This window comes from Cyanistes caeruleus, chromosome 1 (genome assembly GCF_971803275.1).
Source record: "Cyanistes caeruleus chromosome 1, bCyaCae1.hap1.1, whole genome shotgun sequence".
Classification (NCBI taxonomy): domain Eukaryota; kingdom Metazoa; phylum Chordata; class Aves; order Passeriformes; family Paridae; genus Cyanistes; species Cyanistes caeruleus.
The window spans coordinates 104509226-104526189 of record NC_141701.1 but is presented as its reverse complement, the minus strand read 5'-3'; the positions used below and the strand labels follow the sequence as shown (position 1 = coordinate 104526189).

Below are 16964 nucleotides of genomic sequence, written 5' to 3'. Positions count from 1 at the left end.
TTGAACCTGCCCCTCCCCTGTAGCTCTAATCTAATAGTTAGAAGAAAAAACATTTTTTCTTAAATTGAAATTTTGGGTAGTACAGATACTACAGCACATTTCAGGCTATCACTTCCATTTATTTACAGCTCCGCAGCACCGTGCTTCTGTAGAAACATTTGCAGGAATTGAACTGATTGTGTGTTAAGTCTTAGTCTTAATAGCTTTTTCATTGCTTGCTAATGGAAATATGGATTCAACATTATTTTAAACTTAATGCAGCATAGAAGAATTAGTTTCATACAGTGTAATTATGTTTTTTTTCTACAGCACTTCAAAGAAATACAAGGCATAAATAGATTACTTCAAGCAAGGGAGAGGAATGAGAGCATTGTTGTTTCTTCAACAACTTGGATATAGAAAATGTAGTAAGGAATGTTCTCAACCCCCCTTTATTTATATGGTCTATACCTTTCAGATTCATGTTTTTCACTTTAAATAAAGGAATATTTGCAGCATTACTCAAATTCTACCATACCAAACGACCAGAAATATTCCGATAAACTTTACCTCTGAGCAAGGGAGGGACCCTCCCCCTCTACTGCAAATTGGGTAGGAGGCAGCAGTCATTGCTATAGCCTGTTGTCTTTATTTAGAAGAAACAGCAATACCCCTCCCTGTCCCATCCCCTGCTTGTGACTTGCTGTCCTGAAGCAATGAAATAACCCTCACAGCATTCCAGTACTCATAGTAAAAGTGACCAGAAAATGTTTATTTATATTCCTCCCACATACTCTGACCCAGAAAACATTAACTTTATCCCCTGTTCCCTGAAGATTTCACTCTTCAATATGTTCCAAATCTACTTTCTTCCCAAAAACCCATTTCTGTGTTGCAGTCTTTGAAATGTCTTTCAGGACACTTCCCTGGAAGGATAACTTCTCTGTATGGGCACAGATGTTATTTTGTCTAAAGAGCCAAATCTACTGGAAACCTATTGCTCCATCTCCAACTCCTCTGACAGCTTCCCAGCCTCTTTGGCCACAGCAGCTAGCCAAGCTGCTGCAGCTGCAGTTCATTTTTCTTCCAAAGGAAGAGCAGGAATGGTGTCCTGGGCCTCCGAGATCTCATTACAGAACAAAACCCAGCGTCTCTTAACAGTGTGATGGACTTAGGATTTCATTATTCTCTTTGCAAGGAAAGATTCCACAGAAAGCACCATCAAAAGGGAAGGCAAGAATGCCATCTCTGAAACTTGCTGAGATATACTGTGCCCACCACCCCCTTCACTTTTACTAGGTATTCAATAATATCCTAGCCATGGCTTTACTTGTGGGCTCAGCAACACAAACAACACAAAAACTAGAAGTGCTCCATACACGTCAGGTTCCTTAGGTCTCCAAGAAAAGCAGCAGCAGGATTCCCAGACCTAAGACAGTGGTTCTGGAAAGCTGTCATAAAAGGTAAACACAATATAAAAGCTGAGAGTATTTTGCTTAATACTTTTACATCCTAGTGACTATAAAGCATCTTTTTGCAGTGTTGTCCTTCAAATGTAAGGAGAAATTCCCACTATGTTATGTTCAGTTTTTCAGTTTCTGTTATGTCAATATTACAATATTTTGTAACAAGAAGACAAAAGCTTCTTCATCTTCTTGGAATCAATATTCCTGCTCAGGCAAGGGAACTGGTGTCTCTTTGCTAAGGCTCCATTTTAACATACTGCCAAAATACAAATACAATTCTAACTCAGTAGATAATAATCTGCTTTTCAAGACCAAAGGTTAAAGTAACCAGGATGAAAAACCTACACATATCTTAGTATGCAGCACCATTCTTTCCCAACTCTGCAAGCAAATAAGAATTCTGATGGTGCAGGATGGTCTGTGCAGATGCACCTGTCCAAATGTCAGTTCACACCAGCAGAAGGTTAAAGTCCAAAGTAAAGAGAAATCTTATACTCCCCAAGATTCCCTTCACGCCAGCCCCGCTCTTCCACAGCATGATCACAGCAGTTTCACTACTGAAGGACACTTCAGCAAAGAACTGCATTATTCCTAAAGCTAAGGATGCATGAACTGTAAGAAAAAGCTTGGTAAATAAATCTGCAGCAAACCACACACAATGACAACTGTACAAACAGATCCCTTAAATGAAAATCAAGCATTGAAAATTGGAAGAAATTTGTCATTGCCTGGCTATAGCTGCATTCTCTTTAGAGGTCATATTCCCAGCTTTCAAAAACAGGAATACAGGTCGATGCATTTGTGTCTGAATGGCCTCAGAGAGCACCAGGGAGCAAGGTTAAATATTCAGAAATCAGAAAAAAAGGAATGCAAAAGTAGTCCCTACAACCTTAATTCCAGTGACATAGGCGTATACCAATGAGATGCAGAATTTAATTACCTCATAATTATATGTATTACAACAGAATTCACCCTACAAATCGCTGAAGAATTGGAATGAATGTGAAAGATGCCTCAGCAGAATTTCTAATCTTTACATTTCCTATGTTACAAACCACAGGAGGACTTCAAAATGGTTTTCAGGATGACAGCTTATAAAGACTTCACCTCAGCCCTTACACAGGTCTAGACATTCAAGAGCACAGATGGATTGGTAAACACTGCTTGGCAATTTTCTCCAGATGGATCCTTTGTGAGCTGTGGGGAAAATCCTGTGAGAAGTAGGCTGAGTAGGCAAAGTGAATTTCAAAAGATTAAGCCTCGATGAAATCTGCATCTGCTTTTGCTGGGACTCTTCAAAAGGGCAGTCATCTTGTCAAATGTTAACCTCCTGCCGTGGGGAGAACTGGTGCTGGAAGCCACAAGTTTTCTTTCCTCCTTATTTAACCACATGGGGGAGAACAGATGTACCTAAGTGCATTCTCCTCATACTCAGAAGGCACACATGTAGGGCTTTTGTGAATTATATAAAGAGCTTTGTTTGGAAAAAAACAGATGGACAAAAGGCAGACTGAAGAAAAAAGAATTGGAGAAAAATCTCCACACAAACTTATCTTGGGGTCATCAAAAAGCATTCATATTAAAGGTGTTAAAAAAATAATCAGCTGCTGGTCAGTTGGGATCCAATAGGAATTCACTGTTCCTAAAGAAAAAAATCACTCAGTTCTGCCTAGGAAGACCCCACATTCACTCAACAGATGACAGCTCTTGGGCCCAACACAATTCTTCCCAAGGACACCAGAAGTCTACAGGTTGTGTGTTTCTAGTGGGACAGATACAGTGAGCTGTAGGAATTGCAGGTATTCAGATAAACTTGATGTTAAAAAGATAGATTCAGCATCTTAATTCTGTCCTTCTTTAGACACTAGAAAGCAACAGAAAATGCTTGAATAGACAATTTTTGAGCAAAGGTAAACATTCAACTAATATACTAAATCCTGAAACAGTGCTTTTACTATCTTTATTGTGCATCAAGACTAAGGGAGTTTCCTAAGCAATTCACAGGCATTTTTAGAATATTAATCTGAAGTTATACCTAGTTTCAAAACATGACACATGACCTTTACCTAAGGAATTGAACAACAGTTCTGATGATGGCTTTCCCTCATTTACAGCACAACCCAATTATGAAGCTACACGCATGACCTCACCTAACTGTTGGGACTTCTGAGATGCATTCCAGCAAGTTAGTTCTTCTGATTCTTGAAAGGAAGGCAACTCTTGCAAATTAAGCAGGTGTATTTCTCAGGGATGATTCCTGTCATGGACACCCAAACTTTCCCCCCTTTTCCACATCCAGAAAGTTCCACCTTCCCTATGGTTTCTCAAATCGTTACGCTCTATGTACCTTACCTTTGTTCTTTGACTTTTAGGTATTAAAGAGTAACTCTAATTCCCATACTGCTAAATAAGAAGATGAATGACATATTCTTGCATCTACTAAAGGAAAATCAATCACCTGCATGGCAGATCCATCAATACCCACCCCTGCTCCATGGCCAGCACAGTGTGCAGTGGAAAGTCCTACCTCTCAGCATCACAGAGCTCTCACAACACAAAACAGACATAAATCAAGTGAAATCACATTTACAGTAAACAAAAATTACTGAGATTTTCAGATTAGTACAGTATAGCATAAAAACTAGGCTACTACTTGTTTCATCTCCACATCAAACATCTCCAGACCTAAAGCTTTTGAAAGCACTGTGACAAAGCTGCTTTAAAACAGACAATCAACAGAAGTTTTTTGACATTTACTTTTGTGCTTAGTGAGCTCAGCATGCTTAGAGCTCCCTAAGTAACTAGTGATATACTTGCACACCACAACATAATGAAAAGAAGATGAAAGAAAAGGTGTGAGGCCACTTCAGGGGAAATCAGAGAAAGATTTTGGTTTATCAGCCCATTTTCTGTGCCATTGTTCACCTTCTCGGCATGCAGCAGCCACCAAAAGTATATCAAAAGTTTCAGAAACCTATAAGAAATAAGAAATTCAGGATTTGTTTTCAAAGCCAATGCTGCAATCACTCAGCAAATCACCCTGCTGGGATTGCTTCAAAGAAATACAACTGCTTTGCTAACTGGAGACTCAGGCTGTTCCCCCATTCTCACACTTTTGACTTGATGGATGTCCTGAGTCTATTTACCTACAGGAAGAATCTCAGGAAAGAGTCCTTGCTGATTAATTATGGCCTACTTGGAATCAAAATTTTATTAGTCATCCAGAAATAACTCTCTAAGACAAATTGTTTTTCCATGTGCCCACACCTGGTTCTCCAATAAATCGTACCTTTCTATATAAATACACATTGGGCCACATTCTAGCAAAAATGGCAGCCTAATGCATTCCAAATACCACTGTAAACTTATGCAATGTAGTAATCAGGACCAAGTGGATTGAGCAGATGGAAACAGAACTGTTGCTTCACATCGGTCAGAAAACTGATTTAAGACCACATATAGCCAGAGCAAAAATATTAATAAAAATTAATTAGCTTTGTACATCTATATTCTTACTTATAATGGAACAAATAAATACATCAAAAGAGGGAAAAAGTGTGTGTGTGTGGGGAGGGGGGGAAGGTACAAATGTTAGTTCCGTAACTTTTATTCCATACCTTCTTCAGTTCCATAACTTTTGACATATAATGTCAGCCTTTGTAGCCATTTCCTTAGTCTCAAATTTCCATAGAAGAAACAAAGACTGTATGGACAACTGCACATTGCATTTATTTAAATTTTATAAAATAAAGAAATCTTCATTTTAGTTTGTAAACGCTCCACAGCACACTACAAACATCTAGACAAAATGGGTAAAAGTAGGTGAGTCTTTATCACTGTGAAGTGTCCACCTTGGAAATATAAATATGGCTCTCTCCAGACATACATTATCCCCATGAAATTAGTGTGCAGACTCATTAATGTCCTACAAACCCACTGCCATTGCTAGCTGGGTTTTCTAGGAACAAATTACTTATATTTCCTTATATTGCAAAGACTTCTGGGAAACAGAAATGAGCAATTCAAAGAAAAGCAGAATAATATTTGCTTTATTATATTTAGGAATGCTTTCTTCCTGAACAGAAACTGACATAACAAACTCACGGCTTCCCATTTTTATCGAGTTAGCCTGGGGCTTAGAGCCTATTGCTCTAGTGGAGCAGTATGCTGAGGCATGGTTCTGCACTAAAAGGATACAGCTCTTTTCATTCCTGCATTTATATATTTTCTCTCACATCCTCTGCCTCTCCTTATCAGAGTACCCTGTGCACTGCTCCATGATATGAACTGATGACCCGTTCAGATATGCTTCATTGATCCTTTCACTGACCAGTTTCCACTGAGTTGGCTGGAAAGTCCCAAGGTGAAGCGAGGTTAACAACACTGCTTTGGGATCTGCATGGCACGAATGGGAGCTGTAAGGAATGGCAGTGGGGCACTGAGGGCTGAGGTCCCTGTGGGCAGGAGAGAAGCTCAGGATGAAGCAGCTCTCAGTTGTATCCTTAGTCTCAGCAGCACACCACAGTGGAACAGGAACTTTGTACGATGGACACACTGAAAATTTTGTGGAAGGCAGTACTGACACTATGGTGCCCTTAGTGAAGAGCAGGAAATTATTTGGCAGATGTTAATGCATCCATGCACCTCAGACGTCACCTTCTCCCTCTGTAAAACAGGGCCTCTCATCAGTGGCCCTGTGTGAGTTATAGCTGAGAGAGCACAGGAGCATTTGCCTATGTCAACATTGCAATATCAATCATCTAGCGATAGTTTGGGTACAAAATCCGCTTTGTAAAACCTAGCTCCACTCTTATGTGCAAATCACAATCAAATTCATACTTTCCTGGAACAAAGAACATCAGGAAACCTAATTCAAATTTCTTATTCTTGCATTAGATGATAATTCTATTTCACCAAATTACTTTTGCCTTGCGATGTAGCTGCATTTATAATTATTTATTGCCCAGCTCAAGGTTAAGTGAAGGAACAGCTTCACTGAGATTCTGTATAAGCCCTTATTTTTCACAATGTGCTACAGAAGATTAATTGCTTTCTATTTCTCCAATTGAGAGAGAATTAAAATTGCCATTTGATACAAACTATTAATCCAGCAATCATTTTCAAGCAGCACATTGCTTCTTATAATTTAATACATTTCCCCTCTCTTTCTTATTCTATAAAGTAGTACTTGGGAACCTTAAAAATTCTATTTGTGGAGGTTCCTTTGTAGGACCTGTAACTCCTGCACTCCTGCAGACTCGGTACCTGATGAAAGGTAGCTCTCAACAAAAAGAAAGCTGGAAATGCAGCACTGTTGAGCAGATGCTATTCAAGATGTTCTGTTTTACCAGCATGCTACTTGGAAGCCCTGAGGACAGTGCTGAAGCACATAATAAATTTTTTTGATAACACAGACTGACAAAAAGAGCAAGGGTAATGTATATAGAGCCTAAATATCTGCTTGCTTAGAAATGGCTGGGTTTTTTTGTTTTCTTTATCTTGTTTTTCCTTAGCATTGCCACACACCCAAGGACCTTCAGAAAGAGATTATTTACAACAAGGAAAAGACTACTGTTATTTATAGGCAAAGTCCACTACTGATGTCTCATGATCGTTATGGGTTTTCATTGTATGAGCAAATCTAAGGAACACTGAGAATGAAGACAATAAGAAATTCAAACAGTTGCAAATTCACAAATTATTCCTGAAACTAACATTTAGGAAAACACACTCAGGGATCCTACATGTACAATACCAAAAATATGCTTCCTGTTTTCAGCACTCAGAGGGAGCTTTGGATGCAGATCCTTTTACAGGTGTGAATGAATAAACAGCTGCCACAGTAAAAGCTTTTTCTTTCTTTTTCAGATTTACCTAAGCTAAGAAACACTTTTTAGAGGTGGAAAATAGCCCTGAACTGGATGGCAACCATGGTAGCTGCCTTAACATTCTATTAGCCCTGGATGTAAGCTCTCTGCTTGGTCTGAGGAGTGAAAAAGAAAATTTCTTCATATATATATATATATATTTCTTAGCAAAGAGGTGTTTTAAGACTAGCTGTAGCTCCTTGGTATGACTACAGCACAAAAATCGTTACTGCACAGGTTGGCTTCCTTTCCTTTCCTTGTCCTTAAGCATTTACATGACAGTAATCAAATGACTATTTGTAATCAAAAGCCCACATTTGTAACCAATGCACTAGGATCCTGGGAACTGCATTGAAAGTAGAAGTTAAATATGTAAAAACTTCAGAATGAAAATCTGTGTTGAAGTACTTCTAATATCAGCTCTTTCCAGAGAAACTGGGGTAAAAGCTTATCTAACTTCCCATTACTCGTTGCACTAGGGATTCAAACTCCTAAGAAAGGGCACTGTGGAACAGGGAGCTGCAGTTCAACTTATTGAATATTGTTGCTTGTTTGTGTCTACATCCTGAAAATAACATTCCTGATTGGGTCATAGTCATGTCTTGCCACCAACACATAAACAGAGGCAGAAATAGCAGCTCTATTTGTCAATTCTGGAGTGAATTAACATAAAATGACTTGCATTTACAGCTAAGTCTTAAGATTGGCAACCAAGGCCAAATAAAGAAACACCTCCTTCCTTCCTCAATCTACATCCTATCAGGCAGGAAAGAACCCTCACCAGGGTCTGCAGCAAGAAAACCTGTGTTTATCCTTATCATTCATAATGACAAATGCCAGAGATACCCACTGGAAGTGAAACCTCAGCAGGGGCTATGTATTACTAGTAATAACAGAAATAATCAAGCTGTTGTTAGAACCAGACACTCAGACAGCAAATTCAATTTTTTTTATTTTCTGTTCAATACCAGTGACAGCTACCAGCCCTCATGCATTACAATTAGCTCATGCTGCAGGAATGCTTTCTGCTCTGGTGCATAATGAGTGAGCTGCAACAGGGAGCAGGACCTGGGGAAGAGGTGAAGAACTATTTGGAGGGGTATCACATATCCTTGCCAGTTGCTAAGGAAACCAGCTGCTTTCTTTGGGAAGACTCAAAGGCTGCCTTCTTCACATACCCACACTACCAGCATTATTTCACTTGCAAACAAACAAACAAAGGAGAACTTTCAACAATTGCTCACTTGCTATATAAATTCATACATTCTATATAACTACCATTTGTGGGCCAAAATATAAATATCCCTGCAATTGCAGAGAGATGATGTTCTTGTGGGTAGTTTAGGTAAACAATAAGAGCCTATAACAAAGGCTGAACAAAATTCAGGTAAAGGCATTGGGACTTTATAAAGTATCAGGACTGGTTAGCAGAGCACTGCTTCGGTTACTGCAACATCAGCCTTGAGTTCCTCTGCCTTAACACTGAACACACGCTGTGGGCCCTCCCTCCAGCATACTCACACAGGATTCTTCTACTGCATCCCAGTCTAAAAATGTATCCTGTTTTATGGAGTTTTACAACTGCAAAGTGTGCTTTGATTCTTAAATCCTCAATCAATAGCAACTGTGAGGCAAAAGCTCTCCCTGTTCCTCCTTCCCGCAGTGCAGATCTCTGGTGTATGTTCAGAATATTTTTGCATTATTAGCTGAGACCCAAAAGTCCTCTACTTCTGCATCCTGTTGCATGCTTTCATCTGCAGAATATCTAGAGAGAACTGAGCCCTAAAGTCTACAGACCTACTCTGTGAAGCAGAGCTGGAGATGGCCCCTGCCCCTGCAGAAATGCTTTCTACCATTTCTGTCAATGATAGGGTTCCACTAGTTCTTCCAGTGGTATCAGAATGGTATAAGAAAGGGAAAAAAAATAAAAATAGATTAAATCTGCCTTGACTCTCAAGGACTAGAATAGAAACCATATAAACTTCTCAATTATTCAATGCTGTAAAAGTGGGAAGAAGTGGGAGTGCTGCACATTGATTCAACACAGAACTAGCAATGGAGATGATGTATGACTCTCTTTGGCAAAGACAATACAGAAACACAAAGATTCTTTGTAGACACTGTTGAATACCTTAGCGTGTTACCTTCATTTTTGTGTGGCCTCTGTAATTTTTGCAGTGGCTATTTTGAAGTTCTATCTACTGTACAATGCTGTCAGAAATCCTCCCTCTCTGTTCCTGTACAGCAGCTGAAAAGGGACTAACAGAGTCTATAGAACAAAATTAAAAAATTTGTATTTTACTCTGAAACTCTAGAAATGCTGTCAGAAATGGCTTAAATTCTAATTAGTATTAGAGAAGTTGAATACAAATTGTGAAACCTTGAAAAAAAAAAAACAGAAATAAGTGCCTGCCTTAAGACTATTTTAGCTGCTGAACCTACCAGTGTTCTCTTCCCTCAATATTTGCTCTCTCCTGGTGTGAATGCTGAATAATTAAACAAGTTATTTGAGGAAGAACAAAGCTTTTTGACAAAAGTGATTTCACCTTTTAATTTTCAGAGTCAGGTATGCTGTAGGAAGTGTGATGGTATTAATTCTGCTGTTAATTTAAATTACAGATATTCTGTAAAGTTGAATGCTGGTTCAGTACTGGTGCAGCGCTCTGGCATAATGTCAGGAAGACAAAAGGATTTAGTGTTTTTAAGACTATAAATTGAAAAAAAAAATTAGCTGCAGTCCTGACTTTCATCAAGATTCTCAAAAAGTCTTGAATTAACTGTTCAGTCACATCATCCTCCTCCGGCAGAAGGAAGAATGAAATCCAGAGCACAAAACTTCAGGTAGCATGGGCTGAGACATCCTGTCTAAATGGAAGCGTGCTTGTAGGTAAAGCTCTAAGCTTCTGGACAATTTAAACATAAAATACTTGAACAGAAACTAATAATATCATTGTGGATCACTTCAAGATCAGAGTTTTGAACTTAGTCCAATTGAAATTTCTGCAAACTCCTTCTTGAGCTGATCCTACTATTTCACAAAATTATTTTACATTTCCAAGCCTTCCATCAGTATTCATGAGCACAGCATTACACTTAAGTATCCAGAACAGTAGGGCCCTGTCCCTCCCATTCCTGTCAAGCCTCTGTGAAAAGGAGATGCACTGCCCTTGCAATGCTTTTTAGCAGCAGCAGTATCTGCTGAAAAAAACAGCACTGAACACAGATGGACACCTTCCATACAAATCTGTTTCAATAGTGCAGTAAGCAATTACTGTTAGAGAAATAGTTTCTTCAGATAATTAGATACTTAAAAATTGAAGTTGTTTATGTTTATATAAGCAGAGAAATTATAGACAGAATTATGCAAACAAATCCATCATGGACCATGAGCTCCTGTCAGGTTGCTAATGAAGGTAGAAAGCAGCAATCTTTCTTTATAAGGTTCTCTAATGACCATGATAACAAAACAATTTTTTTTTTAGTACTGCACATTTCCCTTCCCCCATTTTTTTCCCCACTAACTATCAGTTTATAGTGACAAATGCTTTTAGAAGACAAAGAGGATGAAAGAGGCTTGAAGTTAACACTCTTCAATTATGCTGACACTGAAATGATTAAATTAAGCAAAAATTCAGTATTTCATTGTCTATTTGACTCTGATTCCTACCTAAACAAATTTATGGACTCTGTTAAAGTACTTTTTGTCTTAACTTCTAATTTGTTTCAGAGATGCATTAGAGACAATTCTACTTCACTGAAAGCTGCAAAGACTTATAATACTGTTCTCCTTAAGAAACCTTTTCTTCAAGACAAACACTCACTGTTTACAGAAGACCCATGAATACTGATTAAGAAGGGACTGTACATTCAGACTATGCAGATATATACTTTCCTCACAAAAGAACTTTCTTTTCCTACTCTACACAAACAAATATATTGCTTTTAGAAAAAACATAGAGAGATTTCCTATGCTCTCTGAGGCTTCCCATGACATCTGGGCCCTAAAATAGGTTGTAATGGTGTTATTTGTTGACTCCTGAATGTGTGAGAAATCCTAAAGTCATTACATTAATTGCCAGGATTGCAGAACAACAAATTATGTCAAATAGCATCTTATTCTTTCTGGAAATAATATAGTGTAAACTTTTGGCAGGAAAACTTACTATCAAAATACTATAGATCTTAGCTTTAATCTCCTCAAAAGATTATTTCATTGCTGATGCAAAACACTCCACAGACTTTTACCTTACAACTGCGTGATAAATCAAGCTAACAGCCTCTTAGAACTAGGCCCAAGCAAGAAGATAAATATTATTTTATCCATAAAATTTCTGTTGCGCTCTGAAATTATCCGGAACATGAGGCAAACATACAACAATGAGCCAAAGAAGAAAAAAAATAATTTGTTGCAGCTTGTTCATTTGTGAACAGCAATAAGAACAGTTGCATATCCAAAGATAATACTTATGTATTTATCCTGCTCATACTTATGAAGCACTTCAGAGATGAAAAATCCTCTAAGTGCTGAGCATTTGCTAAAATGGAAGAAAATAGAGACACAGATAGAAAATAACACATTGCTGACTTCTTCTATCATGAGAAAATAGAAATAATTACTGATTTATCAGCAATACATCTCTATTTTTCTACTCAGACAGTAACTAGGATCAGTCTATCAAAATAGAGATAATTACTGAAGAATGAAATACTGATGATGTTAGATATGTAATTCACAGAGTACTGCTAGATGCAAATACAGAAATAATATTTTCTTCCACGTGCTTACAAAACTGGGCACTTCACAGTCTCACCTGTTACAGAGTGCAGAAATAGATAACAGCAACATACCCAAACAGTTTGAAAAATGAGCACCTTGTTTTTGAGAATACCTGCCTAAACACACCTTAAGAATCCACCTATGCTGTCCTTCATATGCCATGTTGTGACAGACACCAGCTCAACCCTGGCCCCACCCAGTGGCAACACTGAAAAAATTTGCACTGAGCAGCTCTGAACACAAAAATGGTGCAGAAAAAGCATAATGAAGAAGGGCAACAATGGCATGAGTGAAACAGAAGTATTTCTGTTTACAGTGATACCACATTTTGGCTTGAACAGAAATGAATGTAATTCAAATGGCAGACATTTGTACAAAAATCGTCATGGGGGACACTGTTTGTTCTAGGCTTCTGCCAGAAATGGGTCACTTAGGTTCTCACATAAACCAGCACGTATGCAAATAAAAAAAAAAAAGGTAAATAAACACACAAAATGTTTTCAGACTTCTCTCCAAATGATTTATTGCTGCCAGAGCTCTAATCTAATTTTAGGTGAGCTCATCCTTTTTTCTGCCCTGGAACCATTTTAAGTCAATACTGCTCTCCTTCCAAAGCCACGAGAGAGTACAGGCTCCCTCAGCCACCAGAGATGCTGGGCAGACATTTTACTTTGGCTGTCTGCTGTAAAAGAACATCAATATCGTTTCATCCAGAAGAGACCTTTTCTAACAAAAATGAAAACAAATTGCCAATATTGGATCAAACTTTGACCTCTGCATCCCAAAGTAGGGGAAATAAGATCTGAACTCCTTGTTGTTGCTTTGAGAGCTTCCAAAAGTTCCTGCAGGCAGGCAAACTTAATTTTAATGAAATATTTCCTGAGCTGCCAGGCTGAGGTCGCCTCCTTGCTCACCCTGCCGTAGGAGCCAGCCGGCAGGTCCAGGCAGCCAGCCAGGCTCCCACGGGCCTGCCTGCAGCTGTCCTCTCGCCAAAGCAGCAGCAAGTGATGCGAGGTCTTTGGGGAAACCATTTCAGAAATCATCTTCTCATCTGCCTCCTTCCCATCTGTTCACCCTTCCCATCCTCAGCACTCCCGTACTACACTCTGTTTCACTATTTTCCATCGTACCTTCTTCTTCGGGCCCCTTGTTATCTCTGGCTCCTCGTGCTCTGACCTGAAGCTAAGTCTGTGTGGGAAGGACAGCAGTAATCTGAAACACTTGTTTGTTCATTGCTATTTTCTGGTCATACACAGCTATTTGTTTCCCAAATACCAAGAGATGCAGTGGAACATAAACCTGAACGATTCTTACACCACCTCCAAGACAAGACCTGTAGGGAACTACAGTCTGCTTCCTGTCACACTTACCACACGCTGGGACCGTCACTAGGGGAGAGGATGTATCAGAGGCCAAAGGGATGAACCAGCTTGCAAAATTGTTCTCAGACACGTCTCGAGATCTGAGAATAGCTAAACACTTAAAATCATCGCCACAGCAGGGAGTCTAAACTGTAGGCACAATGTTTTCATTTTTAAACAAGAGATAAAAATAATGCTTCCAACTGAGCAGGCAGCTGAAAGAGCGAATTGCAGGGAAAGACTGATACGCTACAGATTTTACACAAACTCCTTGACTCATGTTTTCCAAACATGTAAGGAAAACGATGCAGTAAACACTGAAACAAAATTAGCATTTGCATCTCTGCATTGTCTGCACTCACACATAACAGTTCCTGCGCTACAATATATCTTTAAAACTAGGATTTTCACACAGCTGGATCTCCTCTAGAAGATCACTCATACTTCAGACCATCTCTTGTGCGTATCACTTACCATTAATCTCCACTAGGCTATAGATGTAGCATTAAACTGATAAATACGGTTTTATAATAACACAGTAGATCCAGATAATGTCATCTAAGTTGATTTGCACTTTGTTTCAAGGATCCACTATACAGAGATAATAAATATGGTACCAGACTGTCAAGCAGGAGAAGCTAGAAGAGACAGATGACCTTTGTGCAATACTTCACCCTCTTCTCTCTCAGGAATGTACAATATGAAGGTATGAAAGCAGACACAGTCAGTCACCACTGACACCGACCAAAATGTCACCAATTTTATTAGAACACAGAACAGCATAAAAAAAAGTAATGAATTGCTTAGTTATAGCTGTGTTTGCTGTGCCTTTGTCTCCCTGAGCGCCTGAGAGAGTGGAACAAAATTGCCAGCAGTCACATTACGGAGATAGGTTGACAAGCTGGATGACCCCATATGTCTTGTTCACATCTCGTGTCTGGGCTCTTGACTTGCATCTTAAATGACTTTCATATCAAGGCTTTTGCAGGGAACCTGCTTTGCCATTCTAAAGGGTTTCTGCCAAACTGAGATCGAATGATGAATGCTTTGTTCTACCTGGTACGTCTGGAAAAACAAAACCCACCCCTCTGCCTCCTCCCCCTACTCCTGGAGTAGCTTTTTTGAGGAATCCTATGAGGGAAGGTGCACACTAAAGAAACAGACAGAAAATAAAAAAATAAATAAATAAAAATAAATCTCAAACACCAGCATAGTTTATTCCCTTGAAACGCGACAACTCCTTGCCAACCACAATTCCTGCTCTCTCCCAACACGCCGCAGCCCAGCTCTCCCTCCTCTGCCCCTCTTACTCTGGAGTCAATCCGGAGTGGCATGACACAGCAGGAAAAGAGACCGGTTCACTGTGAGACCTGCTACTCACTCTCTTACAGTGTAACGGCCCCCCTTCCAGCCGCACAGCGCTGCGGGCGGCCGCTCCCGACGGCCACCAAACACACAGCCTTGCTGCTCCCCAGCCCGGGGACAGCACCAGGTGATGGAGCACAACCGGCCCCTTCCGCAGCCCTGCAGACCTGTCCACCACGTAGGGTGATACGAACACTCGAGGAGTTTCCGTGACGGAGGGCAGCCACGGTGCTTGGCTTGAACGTGCAGGGTGACTGCTCGCACCAGCTGCCTCTCAGCTCTCTCTGTGCCCAGCCACTTGGAGCATGGACACTGAGGACACAGCAGCACGGCATGCAGGATGCAGGATGCAACCCCTGCTCTTCCATCGCTTGGGATGTACAAGCGAAAGGTTTCTCAATTTGTAATTTTCACCGTATTTTCAAACGGAACAGCAACCGGCTTTCTCCTCTGCTGCTCAGTCAGAGCACAACCAACAGGTTTCACCTGCAAGGGCACTGAGAGCAGCTGAAGGAACGAGTACCAGATGTACATACCTGCTTGCTGGGCAGTCTGGGGGATCTGTTGACTCCGCTGTGCGTTGTACTGAACTGAGGCAATGGGTCTGTACTGCTGAGTTGTTGAGGTAGGGTACTGACCAGATGGGTAGTAATACACTGGCATCTGCAAAGAAAGAGAACAGTAAACTCTAGAGATCAAAGATTCATAAAATGGAACAAAGCAGGGAGGGGGAGCAGGAGTTCAAGTCAAGCATATTAGTGGTAGCAGCAATCAAGAGAAGAGGTTTGCCTCCTGTCTCTTCGAGAGTCGCTGCTTGCTTTCAGCTGTGCTAGGAAAAATGCTATCAGTGCTCACATTTATTTTCATATACTTTAAGAAGTAGGAAAAAAAAAATTAATTGAAAGAGAAAAAAACATATAGGACTCATAAAAAAGCTACATGTATATACCAAAGAGAAAATATCACAACAACATTTTATCACAGTAAAATATCAAAAGCTGCAGAAAAATGGCTGCAAACAGCACCTTCTGTATCAACATAACACATACAGACTGCATGTTGAATCACTAAAGGAGCTCTGGAGAAAATGGTCCAGTCAAAGCAAGGAGTGGCCTGGAGTACAAATATGTAGAAACAAGGTGAAAAGCAACGTGGAGTGTGTACACGTTGTAATTTGTAAGGAAATTATCAGATTGATGCTCCTGTTTAACAGGTACGACCCTCCTTACATGAACATTTCACTCTAAAGTCTTTCTCTTGGTGTGAAAACAATTACAGTTCAAAAAACAATCATAGCTGTTTTCTTACAGGAGCTGAGGGAAGGCATCAGTTCTGCTAGATGTGCTTCTTTTTTTCCTATTATTATTGTCATTATAGAGAAGTGTGTACTACATCTCCTTATCAGACAGGTGAACATGAAATTTTGAGGGTGACTGGACCAAAAGATTTTTCCTATACATGCCACACCACTGTTACTGAGACATTTGAGCTAAACAGTTTTCAACTGACCCTTCACAAGTTCAAAGCACTCAAAATTTTTCATTTTCAGCTGTCAGGGATACTGTAGGCATCTGATAGAGTTTGGCAATGTATGGTATGAACAGACTGCAAGAGACACAGGCTTGGGAGAACATTGCTTCTCTCACAACTTCTGCCACAGCTGTCAGCATTTCTTAATAAATCATACAATTTTTTTCTCACTTTGTGCACGGCATTTATCCTACGTAGACATATGCACAAGTCAGACCAAATGCTTTTATTTTTTTCATGCAAAAACAAGATTTTTTTCCACTTTTATTTGCATGGAAGAAAAATTCCTGATACAGATCATTCAACTTGATCACCCATAAAGTTGGCAGGGACAGAGACAAGACTACTAGGACAGTAGTTAGAATTTCCTTGAAAAATTTCCAGTCTCAGATGAGGAAAAAAAAATAAAAATGGCACAGACACAAAAGACTAGGCAAGAATAGGCCATGGATTGCTTCCTGGGCAAGTAGAAGCCTACTGAATGTGTAACTGTGGTGGGAGAAGAATTAGGATTAACAAAACTGGACTGGGTGGCACTGGTGAAGTTAATCCTACAGATCGACTGACAGTCAACAGCATCTGTCAATCAAGAGTCTGAACACCCATTCATTCTTCAAGG

General features: G+C 39.7%; 1 protein-coding gene across 43 annotated transcripts in view; it reads right to left on the bottom strand.

Moving 5' to 3' along the window:
• Window positions 1-16964, bottom strand: part of ARPP21 (cAMP regulated phosphoprotein 21) — a 468940-nt gene that overhangs the window by 21207 nt on the left and 430769 nt on the right. For all 43 annotated transcript variants that reach the window (XM_086846818.1, XM_086846842.1, XM_086846619.1 and 40 more), the window contains one exon: window positions 15352-15478. In XM_086846818.1, coding sequence (XP_086702944.1) covers window positions 15352-15478 — 127 coding nt within the window. The remainder of the gene's footprint in view (window positions 1-15351; window positions 15479-16964) is intronic.